General features: G+C 42.3%; 1 protein-coding gene across 4 annotated transcripts in view; it reads left to right on the forward strand.

Moving 5' to 3' along the window:
* Positions 1-22,487, forward strand: part of MED13L (mediator complex subunit 13L) — a 282,763-nt gene that overhangs the window by 246,476 nt on the left and 13,800 nt on the right. For 3 of the 4 annotated variants that reach the window (XM_052654564.1, XM_052654566.1, XM_052654567.1), the window contains 9 exons: positions 1,714-1,934; positions 2,433-2,638; positions 6,360-7,297; positions 11,252-11,431; positions 12,042-12,265; positions 14,052-14,244; positions 14,970-15,396; positions 16,141-16,360; positions 17,403-17,591. In XM_052654564.1, coding sequence (XP_052510524.1) covers positions 1,714-1,934; positions 2,433-2,638; positions 6,360-7,297; positions 11,252-11,431; positions 12,042-12,265; positions 14,052-14,244; positions 14,970-15,396; positions 16,141-16,360; positions 17,403-17,591 — 2,798 coding nt within the window. The remainder of the gene's footprint in view (positions 1-1,713; positions 1,935-2,432; positions 2,639-6,359; positions 7,298-11,251; positions 11,432-12,041; positions 12,266-14,051; positions 14,245-14,969; positions 15,397-16,140; positions 16,361-17,402; positions 17,592-22,487) is intronic. The other variant, XM_052654565.1, reaches the window with a different exon arrangement.

Genomic DNA, 22,487 nt, shown 5'->3' on the forward strand with positions numbered 1-22,487 from the left:
AAGTTCTGTAATGTAATAGGAGTTTGAAGATGTGACGAAGCAGACACGTGTTTTAAAACACTCTACGTACAAATTAATTTTATCTTTACATTGAACAGTAGCTGCTCTTTGGCTTGGGAAAAGGAATAGGGACCAAAAGTTAAAGATGATGAATATATTTCAAGAATAACCTATTTTTCTGTATTAAAGTTTTTAGTCTTATTTTAAAGAAGATGTATTGATTTGGTTGCTGCTGCATCTGAAGACCTGTTTTTCAGCTGCAGGACTTATCAACTATATAATCTGTCCGGTGGTTCTATGATAGTTTCTGGCTTGGCTTGTATCCCTAATACTGTGAATGGTTACATGATCTTAGGGTCAAATACTATTACAGCAAGAAAGTACCTTGAAGATCATCTTGGGAGTTTTACAATAGGTTTTCTTCTTCTTCGCTCTCTTTTTAACTTTTTTCCATAGCAGCAGCAGGTACTGTTTTGTCAAATGAAATCTTACACAGAATTCTATTATAAAAGTTAAATAGAAGTGGAGCTTCTCTAATGGAAGTAAAAGTTGAGATCTGAAACCCTGCCTATTGGCCTTTTTCTCCCCTTGTTGGTCCCCAAGGGCAAGAGAGGGTAGATTATTCAGGATTATCTAATTAACTAGGAAACATGGTAAAAATCATCTAATCCAGAGGTTCTTACCCTTTTCTGCTCCATAGGGTGGCAGCTTTCCCCTCCCTCCATAAACAAAGGGAAGAAAGCAAGCCTAATGAGAATCACACTCCTAGTCAAGCCTTTCCTTCTAGGTGAAGGAACTAGGCCCTGAGGGAGGAAGTGACCGGGATACAGCAGCACTGTGGTGGGACCACCTGAGTGGGGGACCAGCCCATTGCCGCTCCTCTGTACAGCTCTGCCTCAGGCGCGAGCACAGGGCAGCTATTCTTTATTAAGTTCTGATCCAGCGCTGTAAGTCGTGTTAACATCTGTTCAGTAGTTGCAGTAAATTACACTGCTATAGACAGTAGTTACTATTTAAATGTTGATGTTGCTAGAAAGAGCAGTGTGGTTGAGAACTGAGGAGTTAGATATGTTTCTAGATCACTGGTTTAAACTTGTGCCTCCAAATATGCAAATACATTTGCTGTACAGGACACCCCCTAGTGGCCAGATTTCATAACCACAACTTGCATTTCATTCCATACACTACTACTTTAAGCATCAGTGCCTTAAAGAGACACTGGAAATGATGATGGTTAACCTCAGGTATATAACAATGATTTTTTTTTAAAAAGGTTGAGAATCACTGTTCTAAATATTATTTAAAAGATAATTTTTCCCCAGTTGATTTTCAATAAATTGTCTTTTGTTCTAGGTATGATTATTAATCCTGACTATGAAGTAAAATTTCCTTAGATTTTTCAGGGTATCAGTTGTTAGAAGGGGGAAAAAATTATGTTTATGTAGACTTTGTTCACATAATTAATGTGAAGCCAAATTATAAAGTGTCAAGAGGACAGTGATAAAGATTCAGCAAAGGCTAATTTTCTGCTCATGGCCTTCTTCTTAGGAACTTCCATTATTAGTCCTCTATCATGTAACAGATATGCCCATTCAGTCAACATTATTTCTGATGCCAACTAGGGGGCCTGATTATGAACTGGGATTTTTTTTTTTTTTAAAGAAGTCAGGCCTATTAAAAATTTTACTTTCTTATTTATTTATTTATTTTTAGCAGTTGCAGACCTGCAGAGGATGTTCCCCACCCCTCCTTCTTTGGAACAGCACCCTGCATTTTCTCCTGTGATGAATTATAAAGATGGGATCAGCTCAGAGACAGTGACAGCATTAGGCATGATGGAAAGCCCGATGGTCAGTATGGTTTCAACACAGCTCACTGAATTCAAGATGGAAGTGGAAGATGGATTAGGAAGTCCCAAGCCAGAGGAAATAAAGGTAATTGCCAGGATATTACCGTACGCAGACATGCATGCATGCTCAGACTCTTCAGTTGTGTCCAACTCCGTGCAACCCCATAAACCACAGCCCATCAGGCTCCTCTGTCCATGAGATTCTCCAGACAAGAATACCCAGGGATCAAACCCACATCTCTCATATCTCCTACATTAGCAGATGGACTCTTTACCACTAGTGCTAGCTGGGAAGCCCATACAAAGACAGGGTGGTTTTAAAGCACACTTTTCTACACCTTCTTTAAAATAGTATTGTCTGTATGCAGTATATACATACGTTCCTAAGGGTTCTCTGAACTAGATCATGTGGTATGTCACTTGGCATATTAATTAGTGTCTTTTGATTAATTTAAATGTTGGCATTCACATTTTTCCATTGATCAGATAAGAGAAATAGTGAATTCGGTCATTTTTGTTGCTATTATGGTATGTCCGCAAGTTGTTTACCAGCTTGATCACCAGCCCCACTTTGTTGTCACAGGACTTTTCGTACGTGCACAAAGTTCCAACTTTTCAGCCTTTTGTGGGATCCTCCATGTTTGCTCCACTGAAGATGTTGCCGAGCCAGTGCCTGCTACCTCTGAAGATTCCTGATGCCTGTCTGTTCCGGCCTTCGTGGGCAATCCCTCCTAAAATTGAGCAGCTGCCCATGCCGCCTGCAGCCACTTTCATTAGAGATGGCTACAAGTATGTGCTGGGATCGTGTCAAGTCGCCTGCTGTATTTAATGGGATTTGTATCATTTAACCCAAGTATTTACTTTACATGATGACAGCATTTCATTTGAAACTTCATCGGCCATTCGTGTTTTTGTGCATATTCTTTTGTGTTGAAAATATTATTTTCTAAATTTCATATATATGGGAACATTGAGGTTATTTGTGTGGAGAACCATGGTGTTTATGGTCATTCAGTGTCAAATTAGTGTCTGTCACAGAACCAAGCAGTAGATTGGAGTAGGTAATATTTTTAGGGTGATGGTGGTAAGTACTTCATTATATGTACTTTGATGATTTCAGATGTGTTTACTTAAGGCACTTTAAGGTTAAATATTCATATGCTAATTTCTGTTGCTGACCCCATGTCATACAAGAAAGCAGCAATAGAACAGTGCTGTGATATGGAGGAGGGAAAAGGAAGTATTTGTCATAGCTTGTACGTAGTTTGTACTGTCCCCAAATAATTCTGACTTCAACAATGCAGAGTCAGTTTTCCCTTTGATTGATAATTTCTTAATGACATAATGTAAATGCTTTAAAGTAAAAGGCCACAAACGCAAATGTCTGTCAGGACCAAGTAAACAATATGTGAATGGAGTGGACAGGGTTGAGCAAAATACTAGCCGCCACTGACACTCAGTGTCGCTGTAGGGGTGTGGGGAGAGCGGGGCCAACAGCAAACTGTTCGAGAGTGTGTGTTGTCCCCTTCAAAGGGACTTTTATTTTTTTTCTTTTTGCTTTTTTTTTGGCAGTTCAACCTTAGGGAGTTGTTCAGGCAGGAATGTGAGAGATTTTAATGTACATTTCCTTTTTAAAATGTTGATAGTTGGGAATTCCCTGGCAGTCCAGTGGTTAGGAACCGGCACTTTCACTGTGAATGGCCTGGGTTCAATCCTTGGTCAGGGAACTAAAATCCTGCAAGATGTGTAGCGCGCCCCACCCCCCCCCACCCCCCCCAGAAAAAATTGTTGACAGTTAATTCAGAGTTACATTCTAAAAGCTAAGACAAATTTATGCTGCAGGTCCAGTTTGTGGGCTACTTTTGTGACCTTGTATAGAAATCATCTTAATGAAATCAACTTTAATTTTATAAGCAGGCTTTATGCTTATGTTTGTGTAAAGTCTGTATTGGAATGAAAAACTGTGACAGCGAAGTACTTTAAAAGAACCTTAGACTTGGAGAAGTACCTGGAGTCATAGGACTCGAATTCCTGCCTTTTTTGTTTAGTCTCTGTATGACCTTAAGGGATCCTTTTACCTAGGTCTTCTCCTCTTTAACATGGAGTTTCAGGCACAAGATTTTTGAAACGCTCTGAGAACTAATGGTTGTGGAAGCAACATGCCACCAACAGGATGAAAGTGTGCGCCCAGAAGCACTCTGTAGGGCAGGGCCTGGCTTATTCTCTGCTGCCGTTCTCCAGTCGTGTCCCAGCTTGTTTTGTCTCAAACTGGCCCGCACAGCTGGAGCAACTAGCACGCCAGGGGTTAGCATGCTGATCACAAGCAGTGCAGCTGCTTCAGGAGCCATTCCACAGCCTAGCCTCTTACACAAGCTCCTCAAACCAGTAACACACACCCCTTTGCTGCAAGATAGTTTCTATAACTAGATAATTAGATCATTGTTTAGATCGAAATCTGTTGTCTGCCACCCCAGAGATTCTTGGTGTTCTAAACTGGCACGGTTAACTCTCTGGGATGAAATAAGTGTACTGTGCCTTTAAGTTCAGCACGTGGGGCTGGTGGTTCCCTCACTTTCTGGACTGCACAGTTGTGGCCTGTGGGAAGTCCTCCTGCTGTGGTCTGCATCACTGTGTGTGTGTGTGTGTGTCACTGTGTGTGTGTGTGTATTAGTTGCTCAGTTGTGTCTGACTCTCTGCGACCCCATGAACTGTAGCCCGCCAGGCTTCTCTGTCCATGGACTTCTCCAAGCAAGAATAGTGGAGTGGGTTGCCATTCCCTTCTCCAGAGGAACTTCCCAACCCAGGGATTGAACCCTGGTCTCCTGCATCGCAGGCAGATTCTTTACTGTTTGAGCTGCAGGGAAGTCCTCCCGCTTTATTACAGAACACACCAGCAATCTCTTGATGCCTCTCATACTTGCCATGCACTGACTTCCCTTCCTCTTTTTTCTTCCCACTGTGCATACCCAGCAACTAGGATGGGGTTGGTTGGTCCTCAGTTCATTTTTCTTGAATGGGAAAAGTCAGGTTCCTATACACAATAAACCATTTTACTGCCTTGGGAGCAATTTAATTATTTAGGTTTTCAGTTAATCGTTGTAGTTCCTTTTCTGATCTGAACTGCATAATCATTTTAGAGTTTTGTTGAACAGGAAAATTTGAAAGGAGTCCAATTAGAGTAAAGATCATTATTACACACTTACTATTTTGCTCTCTGAGATAGCAGTGATTGCTGATCAGGGTTTCTGGGTCACGCGTTATCTGTACTCAAAGACACCGCTGTGCCTCAGATTGAACATTTCTTTGCAGAGCCTGATTTGGATTTTCAGGTTGGTAGGTTAGGCATAGCTAATTAAAAATCAGAAGAAAATGATTCAAAGAGCCATTACTTTATGACATTCTTCTTTCAAATTATAAGTGAATGAATATGTACTTTATTGGAGGAACATTAGTTTAAGTACAGTATTAATAGAATTTTAAACATTTAAAAAATCTTATTTCTTTTGATACCTTCTAATTGGAAAGAGTGATCCCAATCTGTTTTATGGGTACCTCTAAGAATGTATATCAAGAACATTTTATTACAATAAGAACTTTTATTACAAAATCGTGGACACTTTTGTTTTCTTTGTGGCTGTTCCAGACAGAAGTCACTGCTTATGAGAAAACAGCACAGTGTGATTGTCTCTGGGGATTCAAACTCATGCTGTTTTGCATGGCATATGGAAAATAGAAGATGAACTGCAGTTGCCTACCACAGAAACCTGTTAGCAGTTTGGACACTTTGATGTAGCATGTATACTTACATGCAAAGACCGAATTAATACTAAGTCCTCTTGGCAGCATGTGTAACATTTGTATTCACTGTAATATATGACTGGCCAATGGGTTCCTCAGATAGAATTCCCTCATGGTCACTCATTACGATAAAAATGCTAGCTAGATAGGACTGCATTTTTTGGAAACTAGAAAAATGTTAAAGTTTTCATGTGCGTTTGATTATAACTACTGTAGAATCATATGTAGATTATAGCCTCAGAGAACAAGTACACTGGCAGACTTTCAGTCTCAAAAAAGGACAAAATTGTAATTGCAAATTAGATGGGAATTTCATCTATGGTCTTCTAGCTAATTTGGCATCTGAGCTCAAATGTTAAAGTTCTGTTTAGTAGTTAAGAGTTCTTCAGAACTACTTTGTCCAAACCCAGCATCATGTTTTCTTGTTAAAAATAGCAAAAGTTTCCTCAAAAGATGAAGAGGAGGCTTGCCTGAAGTGTGACTTAAGTGGAAGGGCACTGCTGTATTGACTTACTCTTCATACCTTGCTGCTTGTTTTTCCACACACTGTACTGACTCCTTTGAATCCTTAAAAAAAAAGAAAACAAAACCAAATAAACCAAGCGATAGCATGCATAAATAAGAAGTGGCCAGGCCGGGCTGGGGTGCTGAGGTGTGTGTCTGGCACCCGTGACCTGCCCCCTGTTCTCACACGGTGCCATCTCTCTTGCAGCAATGTGCCTAGTGTCGGGAGCCTGGCAGATCCAGATTATCTGAACACGCCGCAGATGAACACGCCGGTGACGCTCAACAGCGCTGCGCCAGCCAGCAACAGTGGAGCAGGAGTTTTACCATCCCCAGCAACCCCTCGCTTCTCTGTCCCCACACCACGAACCCCTAGGACACCAAGAACTCCCAGAGGAGGTGGCACTGCCAGTGGTCAGGGCTCTGTGAAGTATGATAGCACCGACCAGGGCTCACCAGCCTCCACCCCCTCTACCACTCGGCCTCTCAATTCTGTGGAGCCCGCCACCATGCAGCCAATCCCTGAGGCCCACAGTCTCTATGTCACCCTGATTCTTTCGGATTCCGTGATGAACATCTTTAAAGACAGAAACTTTGACAGCTGTTGCATCTGTGCCTGCAACATGAACATCAAAGGGGCGGATGTCGGGCTCTACATCCCCGACTCTTCCAATGAGGACCAGTACCGCTGCACCTGTGGGTTCAGTGCGATCATGAATCGCAAACTTGGTTATAATTCGGGACTCTTCCTTGAAGATGAGTTGGATATTTTTGGGAAGAATTCTGACATTGGTCAGGCTGCCGAAAGGCGCCTGATGATGTGTCAGACCACCTTCCTTCCTCAGATGGAAGGAGCCAGAAAACCCCAGGAGCCACCGATAAGCCTTCTCCTCCTCTTGCAGAACCAACACACACAGCCTTTTGCTTCACTGAGTTTCCTAGATTACATTTCCTCCAACAGTCGCCAGACCCTTCCCTGTGTGAGCTGGAGTTACGACCGGGTGCAGGCAGATAATAATGATTACTGGACGGAATGCTTTAATGCCTTGGAGCAGGGTCGGCAGTATGTGGATAATCCCACAGGTGGCAAAGTGGATGAAGCTCTGGTGAGAAGCGCCACTGTGCACTCCTGGCCTCACAGCAATGGTAGGTTTCCCGGAATACAGATTTACTTTGAGAACTGTCTTAGTATGATGATAACTTGCACACTTGCCTTGCTCTATGTGACAAAATTTTAAATTTTATTTCTTAAAAAATAGAAACGAGAGCTATCTTGAAATTCGAAATGTAAGGATGGGGAAATGTTTCATGTTGAAACACATTTCGAGAAGAGTAATTACGTTGTGGGATAAAAGTCATCGGGATCAGTGGTCCCTATCCTTTTTGGCACCTGGGACCAGTTTCATGGGAGACAGTTTTTCCACGGACCAGGAGGAGATATGAGTTATGGGATAAATACAGATGAAGCTTGACTTGCTTGCCCGGCTCTCACCTCCTGCTGTGCAGCCCAGTTCCCAACAGGCCGCAGACTAGTACTTGTCTGTGGCCCAGGGGTTGGGGAGCCCTGATCTAGATAACACAGACTGATAATCTGCACACCCTTCTGGGTCAAGTTTCCATGATACTTCTTCCAGGAAGCCTTCTGTCCATTTACAGAGTACTTTCTCTTTCCTCTGATTTTCCAGTATTTTGTGTCTCTGGTAACAGTAATCACATTTTACTTTATGTTGTGGCTCCTGGGGATGTCACTGTCTTAAAAACTCCAGGTGATAAATGTTTCTGGAGTTTGGCTTTAAGAATGCTGAGCACCTTGACTGTTCCTTTTCTTTATTCATTCTCTGTCTATGCTGTGATGTGTCCTGGGGGAAAAAGTGGTGAATGAAAGAGACAAGGTACTTGCCCTCAGGGACTTTCTAATCTATTTTGGAAAATGACATGAATCACATAATTACACAAATAAGCATATAACTGCAAACCATTATAAGTGAGGAAAGCACGGGGCGTCAGAGGACACTTCCTTGAAGAAGCAGTAAATATTCAAGATTGCAACACTGGGTACAGGTTAACTGAGGGCAGGGATGGCGAGTGTGGAGGGCCATCCTTCAGAGGAGCCCAGAGGCCAGCAGGGCTAGGTTGTTAAGAGCCTTTGGGGACACCCTGGGCCCTGGGTCTTCAGTTTTAACAAGTCCTTGATGGGTTATGAAGAGACACTGCCATCAGATTTGTGTACTCAGAAACAGTGGACTCTGACTGGAATGAGGACTGAGGATTAGAAAATGGCAAGAGGGGATTGAAGGACACTGAGAAGTTCCTGCTGCAGGTGAAAGAAGAACCAGTAGCTTGGCTTAGTGTCCCAGGACAGGAGATGGAAAAGAAGTGGAAACAGTCAAGGGCCGTTTGGGAGGTATTATGGCGGGACTTGGTAATGCGTTGAGTTTTGGGGATCGGAGAGAGAGATTAAGGAAGACACCCAGGTTTGTGACTTGTACACCTGGACAGACAGTGGCATGTTGGTCAAAGATACGTGTTCTGGGGAAAGACTAGGTCTGAAGGTCATAATTGAGTTTGGGAAGTTTTAAAGATCTCCTTTGAGATGTCCAGGTGGACACTTGGGACTTTATGGGATGGAACTCAGGGGAAGGGGAGTGGACGGCACATGGATGATAGCCCAAGTCAGGGCGTGGTGAAGGAGGAGGGCTCATTGAGAAGGAAGCAGGTGTGGAGCCGGAGGAGGGCCTGGGTTAGAGCTTGACTGCATTCTGCTGTGTAACCAAGCTCCACAAAGAGAGTGGTCAACAGGCATTCAGTAAGCCAGGCTGTTAAGGTAAGTATTAAACAGGTCTTTTGACCACAGTGAGAGCTGTTTGTGGGAGCTGAGGCCAAGCTGGTGGGATTCTATGAATGGAAGAAACATGGAGCCTACTTTTGGAATCATCCTCAGTCTTGCAGAGGAGAAGGTTATGTAAGCAAGGAGACTTCTGGAGGTAGAGACGCCCGAGAAAATATTTCAAGGGTTATACTCATTTTTATAACTCCTTAGGTTTAAGTACAGTGCCTTATACTTAGCAGGCCTTGGATTAATGGCTGCTGCATGAATTTATGAATTAAAGTCTTTCCCCTAAAGAATTATGGGTGATTATCTTACGTGGTTTCTTTTATTAGATAGTGGCCTTCAGATAGAAAAGCAGTCTGGGTGGGTGGATGAGTAGTGTCATCTTTGGATATGAAGAATAGCATGTTTTATTGCAGATGAGATGTGGGTTCTAAATTCAGATGCTGAAAGTACCAGACAGATCGTGTAAACAAATGATGTAGAGAGCCAGCTTTGCAAAAAAGCAGTGTCCTTCCACAATATCCTATTTTGTATGCATAGGAATAGAGTTCACAAAGAATTGCCTCTGCTTTTATTTTTCTTTAACCTGTAACTCTTTTGGTCTGTTATTTTCCTGCATTGGATAGAACCATGGGTACAAGAAGTACTTTACTTTTTTCTTTACTGTAAGAAGAAAAGAAGCACAGGCTTGAAGATAAAGGAGGTAAATTCTGCTTCAGTCTCAGGCAGGCAGCAGAGGCAGGGGTGTCAAAAACTGCCTGAAGGAGGCAGCTCCTCGACTCCAAGAGGTGGTCCTCTGGCAGTGCAGTGGTCTCAGCCCCAGGGTTGTCAGACCGTTTTCTGGTTTTTCAAGAGAAGCTGGAAATCCAGATTTGTGTATGAAATTTCATGAGAAGTCTGTTTCAGATTGAAAAATGAAAACAAAACCTCTGTGCCATGGATTTGCAACCTGTGTTTGATTTGAGGGTGCACCTGAGAATGTCTTCAGACCCTTCAGCACCATGTGTCCCAGGCTCAGTTGGTAAATAGGTCACAGGTTTCCATCTGTGCCGCCGTCCTCGTCGGCCGGAAAAGTAAGAGCAAGGAAAGGTCTTGAGGACCCCAGCTCTGTGGGTGCATAGCTGGCCACCTCCAACTTCAGTACTTCTTTCTTCAGATCTTTTAGGGAATTTGATGAGCATTATGGACCCTCTCCCCCCCTGGGAAAAAGTAACACCTGTGTTCACGCATGCACGTGCAGTTTGGGGAGAGTTTCAGAGGTTTTCATGTTCGAGGTTAAGGAGTCCTCCTGCTAGCAGGAAGAATGTGAGTTCTGAAACCGTGACTCCCCAGCTGTTCTAAGCTTCTTTTTAAATTCCTTTTTCCCACTCATCATATAATCAGATAAACATTGATATTTGTGAACAAAAGTAATTAAGAAACTGGACTTCCCTGGTGACCTAGTGGTTAAGAATCCATCTACCAGTGCAGGGACAATGGCACCCCACTCCAGTCCTCTTGCCTGGAAAATCCCATGGATGGAGGAGCCTGGTGGACTGCAGTCCATGGAGTTGCTAAGAGTCGGACATGACTGTGCGACTTCACTTTCACTTTTCGCTTTCATGCATTGGAGAAGGAAATGGCAACCCACTCCAGTGTTCCTGCCTGGAGAATCCCAGGGACGAGGGAGCCTGGTGGGCTGCCATCTATGGAGTCAGACACAACTGAAGCGACTTAGCAGCAGCAGCAGCAGGAGGGACTCGGGTTTGATTTGACCTGCCATGGGGCCACTAGGCCGGTGCGCCACACCTGCTGAGCCTGTCCTTGGAGCCTGCAGGCCGCAACAAGAGAAGCCACTGCAGAGAGAATCCCCACACTGCAACTAGAGAGCAGCCTCCTCCTGTTCAGGGCAGCAAGAAACCTGCGCACAGCAACAGAGACCCAGCATAGCCATACAGAAATAAATGATTTTTTGAAAAGTAAGAAACTAAAAGTAATTATGAAGCAATCATTAAGAAATTTTTGCAGCTCTCTTTTCTTGTGAATACCCTTGGAAACAGGTCTCTATGGTTCTAAAAAGTCAGACCTATTCACCTTTCCACTATTAGGCAGTTCTATAGTTAGCCCCTTTTATTATTTCCAATGATAATAAAATTCATTATTTACTAAGTCTCTTAGAGTCTGCCGCAAGTAGACTCTCCTGCTAGTGACGTCTCGTCACGGCCTGTCGCTGAGGTCGTGCAGCCCGCCTTGACGGGTCCTGTCCTGTGCTGTCATTTTTCTTGCAGTGCTGGACATCAGCATGCTGTCCTCCCAAGACGTGGTCCGTACGCTGCTGTCCCTGCAGCCCTTTCTCCAGGACGCCATCCAGAAGAAGCGCACGGGCAGGACCTGGGAGAACATCCAGCACGTGCAGGGACCGCTCACCTGGCAGCAGTTCCACAAGATGGCGGGACGGGGAACCTACGGTAGGCCCCTCCCCCTCCCCACATTCTCCTGGACGTTCTCTTCCGTGAAAAGAGCAGCTCTAGTTCCTGTCAAGTCTTCCTTCGCTGACAAAATAGAATCTGTTCCCTCCTGACTCCTACAGTTTATAATCTCTCTGTTTTCCAATAGTCAGTTTTGGAGATAATTTTTCTTAATGTCTTTGGCATAATCAAGGTCAGTGGGGCAAATAATGCCTAACTAGACTATTTGCTAGAATCTCCTCATCCTCCCAGTCCTCACTGCTGTTGCATCTGGATGAGCCTCTGAACTAATTCTGTCAACTTCTTTGTAGTCAGGACCATAGTGCCTGTCTCAGAGGAAGGTAGATAGTTTTGTTTGGAGAACTAACACTAACCTGCTCTAGTCTGTACTCACTGAACCTTTATAAGCATGTTCTGACTCATTTAATTAAAGTTCTTTATCAGGGGCCATTTAATTAGAGGATTTGAAGACTACTTTTAAGAGTATCATGTCAGCCTACAATAAAATGTCCAATGCCAGAATTAAGACAAATTGCCAGAAAATTCGCAGTTGTGGAGGTGGTGGGAAACGGACTCACAAGAGCTTTCCTAAACTGCAGTCTTGTTTTAGGTTCTGAAGAGTCTCCTGAGCCACTGCCCATCCCCACCCTGCTGGTCGGCTACGACAAGGACTTCCTCACCATCTCGCCATTCTCCTTGCCGTTTTGGGAGAGGCTGTTGTTGGACCCATATGGGGGCCACCGTGATGTTGCCTATATTGTGGTGTGTCCAGAAAACGAGGCCTTGCTCGAAGGAGCCAAAACTTTCTTCAGGGACTTGAGCGCTGTATATGAGGTGAGAGTTGTCTGTATGATGCAGGGCCTCAGGTTGCATCTAGTTGTGGCTAAATTTTAAAGGATAAATATCTTCAAAATAGATCTCCAGGAAAATTTGCACATAGTTGGAGGATGAAGAAAAGGATAAGTTGGCAAGTTTTTCAGGAAGTACATTGTTTTCCCATCATAGCTTTATATTTTATTAGATGGAAAAGATTTTCCTCTACCACCCTTACTAACACATCTTAAAATCCAGTCAGCTGTTTTTTCCCCCATTTATGTGCTTGAGTTTAAAAGGACTACTCACCGGGAGATAGTGATTGTTCAGAACGAAAAGAAAGTGCATCTACTCTTGGGGGTGGGGGGAGTTCCTGAAAACAGTATAAAAGTGTTTAGCTGGAAAATTCCTGAATCACACAGAAGTTTAATGACTCATGTCCCTGTTATATTTTATTTAAACATCTTAATACTCAGTTTTGATACAGATGAATAATGTAATAACCCTAGTAATGTTAGATAATTTTGTATATTTAGTATATAAAGTCCTGTTACTTTTGAAAAATTAGAATCATATCTGTCTTTAAAGAGTTAGTGTACATTTCTGCTAAAGTACATATACACTAAAGTTTTTGTACCTTATACTCCTAATTAATCTTCATATTTGATGAGAGTAAATGAAATTAGTGTTTATAAAGTGTTTGGAGCTGTGACATATTATAAGCATTACAAAAGTGTTTATTAAATAAGATGCCAAGTTGAATTTCAAAAATATTCCATAACAGAAATTGACTATCTATAAATGTATGAGTACACATGAAACAGTAAACTTACATGTTGCTTCAAAGAAAAGAGAAGATGCTTATGTCTGAAATAATGGCATCAATTAAGCCACCAAAGGAAACCCTTGGAAACAGTAATTTCTGAACAGTGCCTGGTCCATGATGCATAATAATACTGAATCACAATTATCCTAATGCAGAAAACTTGTCTAAGCAATTTTAAAGCCTAGTCATTCTGTTAAATGAAGCTCTCAGCATAAGTTACAGAACGTAAAAGGATTACCCGATCACTTCAGAACTGCTCTTTTGGCAGTAATGCATACCTGCTTCAGAGGAGTGTACACTGGAGGATTTTTTAGGGGTTTGGTAAGCCTTCTGTTCATCAGCTCTAGTATGGGCTAGTTAGATGGACTCTCCTGCCAGTGAACATGTAGTTAAGTAGCTTACTTTTTGCAGATATATTGTATTCATTCTTTACCATAAGCACCGCTTTAATGTTCTGGAGGTTAATAATAGGATCTCATTGTGCTGAAACAACTATTTACTTTTAAAAAGTGGTCAGCGTGTCCACTGCTTTAGTGGCCTCTGCTCTTGGAGATCTCCAAATGTAACAGTGTAACAGATGGCCCATAAAGTGTCAGTGTTATCTTAGGGGAGAACATCCAGAGTAGGGATTACATAAAAGGTTTCAGTGGACATATGTCTCCATCCGCCTTCGTAGGCAGGAATCCGGCTCTTCATTTGACCATTAGCAGTCAGGTAGCGCTCAGCAGTGTTCCCTTGTGCAGGAGGGGGTGAAGAAGCATTTCTTTTTTTCTTCAGAAAGAACATTTTTCCTTAGAGAGGCTGGTCCAGGGTTTGGAGAGACAGGAGAGCAGATTCAAATGCATTCCTGGTCTGGCTGCATGTGGAGACGCTGAGAGAAGGTAGATGCCTCCATGAGTATGTCAGGCATCTCAGCGGCTGACGGTGCGCTCTCAGGAGGGAGCGTCCCTGTTCTGAGTGGGGTCTGCTGTGTTCTGTCAGATGTGCCGACTCGGGCAGCACAAGCCCATCTGCAAAGTGCTGCGCGACGGGATCATGCGTGTGGGGAGGACTGTGGCGCAGAAGCTGACGGAAGAGCTTGTGAGCGAGTGGTTCAGCCAGCCGTGGGGCAGCGAGGAGAGTGACAATCATTCCAGACTCAAACTTTATGCGCAAGTTTGCCGCCATCACCTAGGTAAATGGAAATTTATGTGACAAAGTCAAATTTGCGATGTAGAATAGCAGATTGTTTCCCCCCTCCCCCATTCTTACCTGAAAAAATCCCATGGACAGAGGAGCCTGACGGTCTACTGTCCATGGGGTCGCAAGGGGTCGCAAAGAGTCGCATGCGACTGAGCGCACAATCTCTTTGTTCTCAGTAGTTAAATGCTAATTGTTATGTGCATGTGTATTTTTGAAAAGCTATTTAAAGTAGCCTAAAGAAGTCCTATCTGATTTACTCCACATTTCAAAAATGCAGCAGCATGATTTGGTATTAACTGGTTAATTTTAACCCAGATTCTCAATAGAATCTTAGATCTAGCTTATAAGGCGTTAAACACATAGGAGCATAATATACCATGATGTCTGAGAATACATGGCCTCTCAGTTTTTAGTGAAGGTGTGTGGAGTTGGTCTGAAAGGAAAATGATTGGTTTTCCTGAAAACGAAATGATTGGTTTTGTCCTTTTTCTTCTGTTCTCCAAATAAGGCTTCCAGAATTTATAATAAGTAGCCCATGTTTATTTCCCTGTTTATATACAAGCTTGTGTTCCAGTGTGGACATCGTATTTTGGGTGTCAGAACCAGAGTATTGCAGCCTGGAAGCATAGCTCTTTAGAATGTGACTGTTCTGAGTCTCTGTATCAGCCAGACCTGCAGAACATCCCTGAAGTCACTTCTCTGTGTGTCCTCTTTCAGCACCTTATCTGGCCACTCTGCAGCTCGACAGCAGCCTGTTGATGCCACCTAAGTACCAGACCCCACCAGCAGCAGCACAGCCCCAAGCACCGCCTGGGAGCACTGGGCCTTTAGCTTCAAATCCAGGCTCAGCCGCGCCCTCAGCGGGCAGTGCATTTAATCCCACCTCCAACGGCAGTTCTCTGAACCCGGCTGCGAGCAGTTCCACCTCTGGCTCTGCCGGGCCCCCAGTCTCCGCATCTGCCTCTGCTCCCATCATCAACCAAATCAGCACTACCTCTTCCTCAGTATTCAGCGGTAGTGTCGGGGGGCAGAACCCCAGCACTGGGGCCAGTGCTGCAGAGAGAACGCAAGGGAGCCTGGGCTGTGCTGGAGACACCGAGCCTGGGCAGAGCTCCTCGCAGCCCTCCCAGGACGGACAGGAAAGGTACAGTACTCTGACCAAGCCGAGTGGCTTCGGCTTGGGCCCCCGGGCTCCCCTTCCTCTGTGCCCCAGCCCCCTCAACTTCACGCATCTCTAAATCTAGTGAAGTGCTGTATTTCTGTTCTTCCCCAAAGAAGGGAACAACTGTCAATCTATGGTTCAGTGTTAAATTTGAGAACTTCTTATAAACTTACTAGTAATTACTGTATTACTAGTATAATAGTATGTACTTACTAATTAATATACTTAGTGTAACTAATATTACTATTAATACTATATGAATAATATTTCTCTGATGGTTCAGATGGTAAAGAATCTGCCTGCAATGCAGGAGACCCAGGTTCGATCCCTGGGTCGGGATGATGCCCTGGAGAAGGGAATGGCAACCCCTCCAGTATTCTTGCCTGGAGAATCCTATGGACGAGTAGCGTGGTGGGCTACAGTTGGACAGAGTCCGACACGACTGAGTGACTAACATTTTCACTTTCAACTTCTTTTGTATTAACAGCATTATAAAACATCTTTGTAGAAGGGAACCATGGGGGTGAAAAGAGATCTCCCATTTTAGAGAAGCACATTGTCATTTTCCATCTATCTTGGTTGCCAGCTGACTTGGTTTGCCTTCATTCTGTACCCTACTGATGTTGCACTTGCTCTGTAATCGCTGTCCAAGGAGTCAGTCTGCTCTGGAGTTGATGTATTTTTTATAATTTATGTTGCATGTCTCATAAGTGGCTGTGTTTGCAGTGTTACAGAAAGGGAGAGAATAGGAATTCCCACGGAGCCTGACTCTGCAGACAGCCAAGCCTACCCTCCCGCTGTTGTCATTTACATGGTGGACCCCTTCACGTACACTGCGGAGGAAGACTCTACTTCTGGAAATTTTTGGCTGTTGAGTTTGATGCGCTGCTACACAGAAATGCTGGATAATTTACCTGAGCATATGAGAAATTCTTTCATTCTCCAGGTAACTAACTGCAAGTTTATTTACTTTGTTGTTGTTTTTATGAAAGTAAATACATTTTTTAAAATTGTATATATATGAAAACAGAAAAAAAATTATTCTTAATTCTACCTTTTAGATTCAGACGTTATTAGTTAGTATTTTGATGTTTCTCTAACCTCTTTTCTGTGTTTGTTTACACAATTGAGATCATATTTTCATGTAATTTTTTTCTACCGTTCACTGTTTTGACAATCTAGTGGTTGGGATTCTGTGCTTCCAATGCTGGGGCCAGGTTCAGCCCCTAGTTGGGGAACTAGGGTCCCGAAAACTGCACAGTGTGACCAATAAATAAATGAATACTGCCAGAATAAACATTTTTATGTGTAATCTCTCTTTTACAATTCAAGTATTTCTTAAAGTGGATTCTTAGATAAAGATACTGATAAATAATGCCAGATTCCTTTCCCAAAAGGTTATAGTTATTTACAGTTCTTTCAGAAGTGAATGCACCTTTGCAAATTTCATAGTGTAATAATATTTTAAGTTTATAATAGGTGAAAAATGATGGGTGTTTAGACTTTTGTATTACTGTCCCTTTTAACTCAAGTCATTTCTGTAGAATTCATTTAAAGCTCCTGGTGTAGTTTGTTGATAGTTTTTTGTCAAAGTTTGTGTCTCACATGATTAGACAATAATTCCAGTGCTGCCATGTGTATTAAGTGTAAGAACTGAGGAATATATTTAAAAGCAAGTTTTAACATTTGAGGGCATAGCAACAATAAATTGAGAATTTATCCCTAAAATGGGAACAGGGTAATTTCTAAGTGACAGTGTAACTTGCCTAGCAGAGTGACACCCCTTCTTAAACTGCTGCTATTTGTAATATAAGACTTTGTGTTACTGAAAGGAATTAAGATTGAATTATATTATGTTTGGCATTTCTGTATTTAAAGACTAAAGTTGCCTCTCCCATTCAAATAAAGAATTCATGCCATCTCATTTTCCAGCTGCCTTGTTAGCATATGAGATCTGTTTCCAGTCTTGTTTGTGTTTGTGTCTGTAGATTGTGCCTTGCCAGTACATGCTGCAGACAATGAAGGATGAGCAAGTTTTCTACATTCAATACTTGAAGTCCATGGCATTTTCAGTGTACTGCCAGTGCAGGCGACCTCTGCCTACACAGATCCACATTAAATCCCTCACAGGATTCGGGCCTGCCGCCAGCATTGAGATGACTCTCAAGAACCCGGAGGTAGGCAGCAGCAGGGCGGGAATTTGCAGAGACTGCTTTTCTCCTAAAGATGCGAGCCAGGAGAGTTACTTGCTCGGTCTGTCTTCTCCCTTTACGCAAGAGTGGCAGATTTCTCTAATCCTTAAATTGAAAGGGAGGAGGTAACTTCTTTGAACTTATATAATTTTTTGAGAAAGGAGGCAAGCAAACTCCTGCTTTTTTCTTGATGTAAGACCTAAGGCAACAATACACTTATCCTTTTTACTTTACTTACTAATGTTCTGCTTTCCTGTATTTATTTTGCTCATTAATTTTGGAAGCTGATCTGTGTCTCTACCTCTACCTCCCCCAGCTCTTTCCTCCCAGAGCAGCTGTTGTGTGTGTTCACTCTACACGGGCCCCTCACCTTCTCATGCTTTCTCTTCCCCTGGTCTCTGTGCTTCTGTGTGTGGATGAATGTGTTTTTTCTCCATCTTTCTAACTCTATCTTGCACAGATGTGTACCTCCAAAACACCAAGCCAAACATGCTGTAAACAAGAGTTGTACACTGCTGTTGTTTTACTAAATCATCTTTTCCTGAAGATAGATGTACAGGGCAGTGTTGAGGACTTTAAAAGCCTTCAAAAATCAATTCCACAACTTTTGCATGAAAAATTACCCATTAATAAGAGCCAGCAAACAACGCTTTACTGTTAGAGAACTTAATACCCCAAATTGCTAATTTTAGTTGGTAACGTTTTTCTGGAAAACTAAAAAAAAAAAAAACCGACCTACTACTTAATACCACATTTGTTGTAACCTGGTTCAAGTCAGCTTGGTCCCAAGGAAGGGAACTGCTTAGCTGACAGCTTACATCCACTCAGGGGTTACAGAAAAGTTCTGTCTTTGGCAATTCTAGGTTAGTTTGTTGAGTTTGTGTGTTGGTTTTTTTTTTTTTTTTTTTGGTGAGCAAGTCATCTGTTTTCTCTACTACTAGCTTTTTTTAGAATTGTAATATATCCGTTTCTACTTCTTTTTTATGTCTGGAAATCATGAGTTTGTCCTTTCTGTATACACTTTAAATTTTTTAGTTCTTTACCTCTTGTGGTTATTGTACAATTCAGATGCAGTCATTCCTTATGCTTTCATAAGAAGCTATCACAATTTCAAGTGATAGCTAATAGCAGTCTGCATTTTCATAGAAGTGAGTAAAGGCTGACTACCTATATTAAGATATCCCAAGGCATTATGTAATGTTTTAAAAGATTATATACTGGCAGAACACCGTGAGAGTTCATGAGACAAAGTGAGGCTCAGATGAAAATAAATTGCAAAAATATGCTTTCTTTCCTTTTGCTTTGGAACAGGAAGAGAGAAATCAATTGTTTGACTTAATTAAAAACCTAAGAACCAAACATGAATACTTACTGAGGTCCATAAATCTTCACTTGCGTGAAGGTACTGACTCCTGCTAGATGCAGCCTCTCCCTCAGTCTGTAGGTCGAATTTTGTACTTTCACTCGGCAACTAAATCTGAGTGTCTGCTGCCAGACTCTGTGTTAGGTGTCAGCTGTGCAGCGGTGAGTAAGATACCAGTCCTCTGCTTCCAGGGATTCGCAGTTTCTGCAGTGGCACAGCCTCGTGCAAGCTCCTGGCAGCCACGGTCTCACTTGCTATCTCTGTGGGGTCGCCTGTTCTGGCTGTTTTATGTACATGGAGTCATCCCACATGTAAGCTGTTATGTCTGGCTTCTTGCACTTAACATCATGTTTTCAAGGTTCCTCCATGTCATAGCACATATGACACTTCTGTGGCTAAATAATGCTCCACTATATGGATGGACCACAACTTGTTTATCCCATGAGTGGATGGACGTGTGGACTTTTCCACTTTCTGGCTGTCTTGACTAATGCTGCTCTAAATAGTTGTGTATGAGTTTTTATGTGGCTATGTGTTTTTGGTTTTTCTGGTGTGAAATTTCCAGGTCTGTGGAGAGTGAATGGATCAGTGATAAGGTTAGGTTTGAAACTTAAACAAGTTGTTGAGTATCTTTGTATCCCTGAAATGAAGGAATTGGGTTAAATTATCTCTAAAATCTCCTCTAATTCTGTAATTCCATTATTACTGTTTCTTATGCTATAGAATTCACAGGCTGGCAACTGACTGTGGGCTAAACCCAGCCTGCAGCCTGCATGTGTATGAGCAGTCAGATGGGAGTGATGGTTACATTTTTACAAAGAGAGGATTATGTGAAAGAGACTCCCAAGGCCTAAAGTATTTGCTGTCTGGTCCTTTATAGAAGTTTGCTGACCCCTGCTGTAGTCTACTAAATACTGATACGTATGTAATAGCTGTAAACAAAAAGGTTAAATTTCACCACAGTTTATCTAAAATATTTGTCTTCGGTAACAGCTAATGCTTTGATTTCTTAAATTGCACATACATACACATAGTAAAGTATAATATACATACTGAAAAGTGCCCAGTCTTAAGTGTTCAGTTCAGTCGCTCAGTCGTGTCCAACTCTGCGACCCCATGAACTGCGGCACGCCAGGCCTCCCTGTCCATCACCAACTCCTGGAGTCCACCCAAACCCATGTCCATTGAATCCGTGATGCCATCCAACCATCTCATCCTCTGTCGTCCCCTTCTCTTCCTGCCCCCAATCCCTCCCAGCATCAGGGTCTTTTCAAATGAGTCAGCTCTTCGCATCAGGTGGCCAAAGTACTGGAGTTTCAGCTTTAGCATTATTGCTTCCAAAGAACACCCAGGACTGATCTCCTTTAGAATGGACTGGTTGGATCTCCTTGCAGTCCAAGGGACTCTCAAGAGTCTTCTCCAACACCACAGTTCAAAAGCATCAATTCTTCGGCGCTCAGCCTTCTTCACAGTCCAACTCTCACATCCATACACGACTACTGGAAAAACCATAGCCTTGATTAGACGGACCTTAGTCGGCCAAGTAATGTCTCTGCTTTTCAATATGTTATCTAGGTTGGTCATAACTTTCCTTCCAAGGAGTAAGCGTCTTTTAATTTCATGGCTGCAATCACCATCCGCAGTGATTTTGAAGCCCAGAAAAATAAAAGTCTGACACTGTTTCCCCATCCATTTGCCATGAAGTGATGGGACCAGATGCCATGATCTTCATTTTCTGAATGCTGAGCTTTAAGCCAACTTTTTCACTCTCCTCTTTCACTTTCATCAAGAGGCTCTTTAGTTCTTCTTCACTTTCTGCCATAAGGGTGGTGTCATCTGCATATCTGAAGTTATTGATATTTCTCCTGGTAATCTTGATTCCAGCTTGTGCTTCCTCCAGCCCAGCATTTCTCATGATGTACTCTGCATAGAAGTTAAATAAGCAGGGTGACAATATACAGCCTTGACGTACTCCTTTTCCTATTTGGAACCAGTCTGTTGTTCCATGTCCAGTTCTGATTGTTGCTTCCTGACCTGCATACAGGCTTCTCAAGAGGCAGGTCAGGTGGTCTGGTATTCCCATCCTCTTTCAGAATTTTCCACAGTTTATTGTGCTCCACACAGTCAAAGGCTTTGGCATAGTCAATAAGTGTACTGCTTGCTGAATTTCTATAAGTAAAATTATGTAACTTATTATGTAACTAAGAGCCAGAAATAAAGCATAACAAGCATCCATCACTAACGTCCCTTCTAGTCACTCCAGTGGTAATCACTGTTTCGACTTGTAACAATGTAATTTTGCCCGTTTTTTGGCTTTTATATAAATGGAGTTATAATTTACAATCTTTTGTGTGACTTCTTTGATTCAGTGTTGAGAATTATGCATTTTGTTGCTTGTGGTAGTTTTCTCATTCTCTTGGCCATTTAATGCTCTGCTTGTGTAACTTTATTACAGCTTAGCATCCATTTTACTATTGATGGTTATTTATGATGTTTTTCTTCTGAGCTTTTTTTTTTAATTTAAAAACTAAAAGAAGTTTTTATTGATTTCTTTACATTACTACTACATATTTTTCTTCTTACTAGAAAAGTTTTTAAGCAGTCATTCTTAACTTGACCAAAATTTTAAAAGCAAAGATATTTTGTAAATGTGTTGCAGACACGGGTGACAGAACCCTACTTTTTCTAAGACGACCTGCAACTGAATAAAGTCGTGAGTTTTTAAGTAAGCTTCCACCAAGTTTTCTGGTAATTGAACAGAAGCAAGCCCACCACGGTCCATGGGAGATGGGTTAGACAGACAGATGTTCTTCAGTTTTTCCATAATTTCATTCATTTTGTTGCCTGGAATTAACATCACAGTTTGCAGGGGCTTCACTGGTACATCATCAAAGGACCATCGGCCTCCCAGACACGTGTCACTCTCCTCCTGCACTGAGTAGTTGAATTTCAGGATTGCCTTCTCGTAGAAAAATTCTTCTTCTGCATTTGCAAACATTAACTCATCTTTTTTTGGTTGTTCCATTTCTTTTTGGAATTCTTTTTTCCTGCTTCCACAAACATCTTGCTGATCAGAAGGTAGAAGTAACACATCCCACATGGCTTGTGAGTTTTGTGTGCCTTTTTCTGAGCTATAAAATGGATACTGTTATGAACATGCTTATACCTGTCCTTCATCAGCATATATGTGCGTTTGCAGGGTGGGGGATCAGAGGGTACATGTTTGTTCAGCTTTTACAGATGTTGTCAGTACTTTCCCAAAGCACATCATATACCAGCAGTGAGAGAGAGTTCTAGTCACCCTGTTCTCATGAGTACTTGATGATGTTTCTCTTTTGTATTTCAGCCATTCTGGTGGGTATATAGTGGTTTTAATCCTAGTGACTTTCCTAATGACTAAGTTGGGCCAATTATTTATTTTCATAAGGAAATACTGGCTTGATTGAGTTGCCTCGCTCATGTGACTTATACAGTCTTTTTGTACCATTATTTATTTATAGGACTAGTCGGGGTGCAGT

The sequence above is a fragment of the Budorcas taxicolor genome, chromosome 17 (genome assembly GCF_023091745.1).
Source record: "Budorcas taxicolor isolate Tak-1 chromosome 17, Takin1.1, whole genome shotgun sequence".
Taxonomy (NCBI): domain Eukaryota; kingdom Metazoa; phylum Chordata; class Mammalia; order Artiodactyla; family Bovidae; genus Budorcas; species Budorcas taxicolor.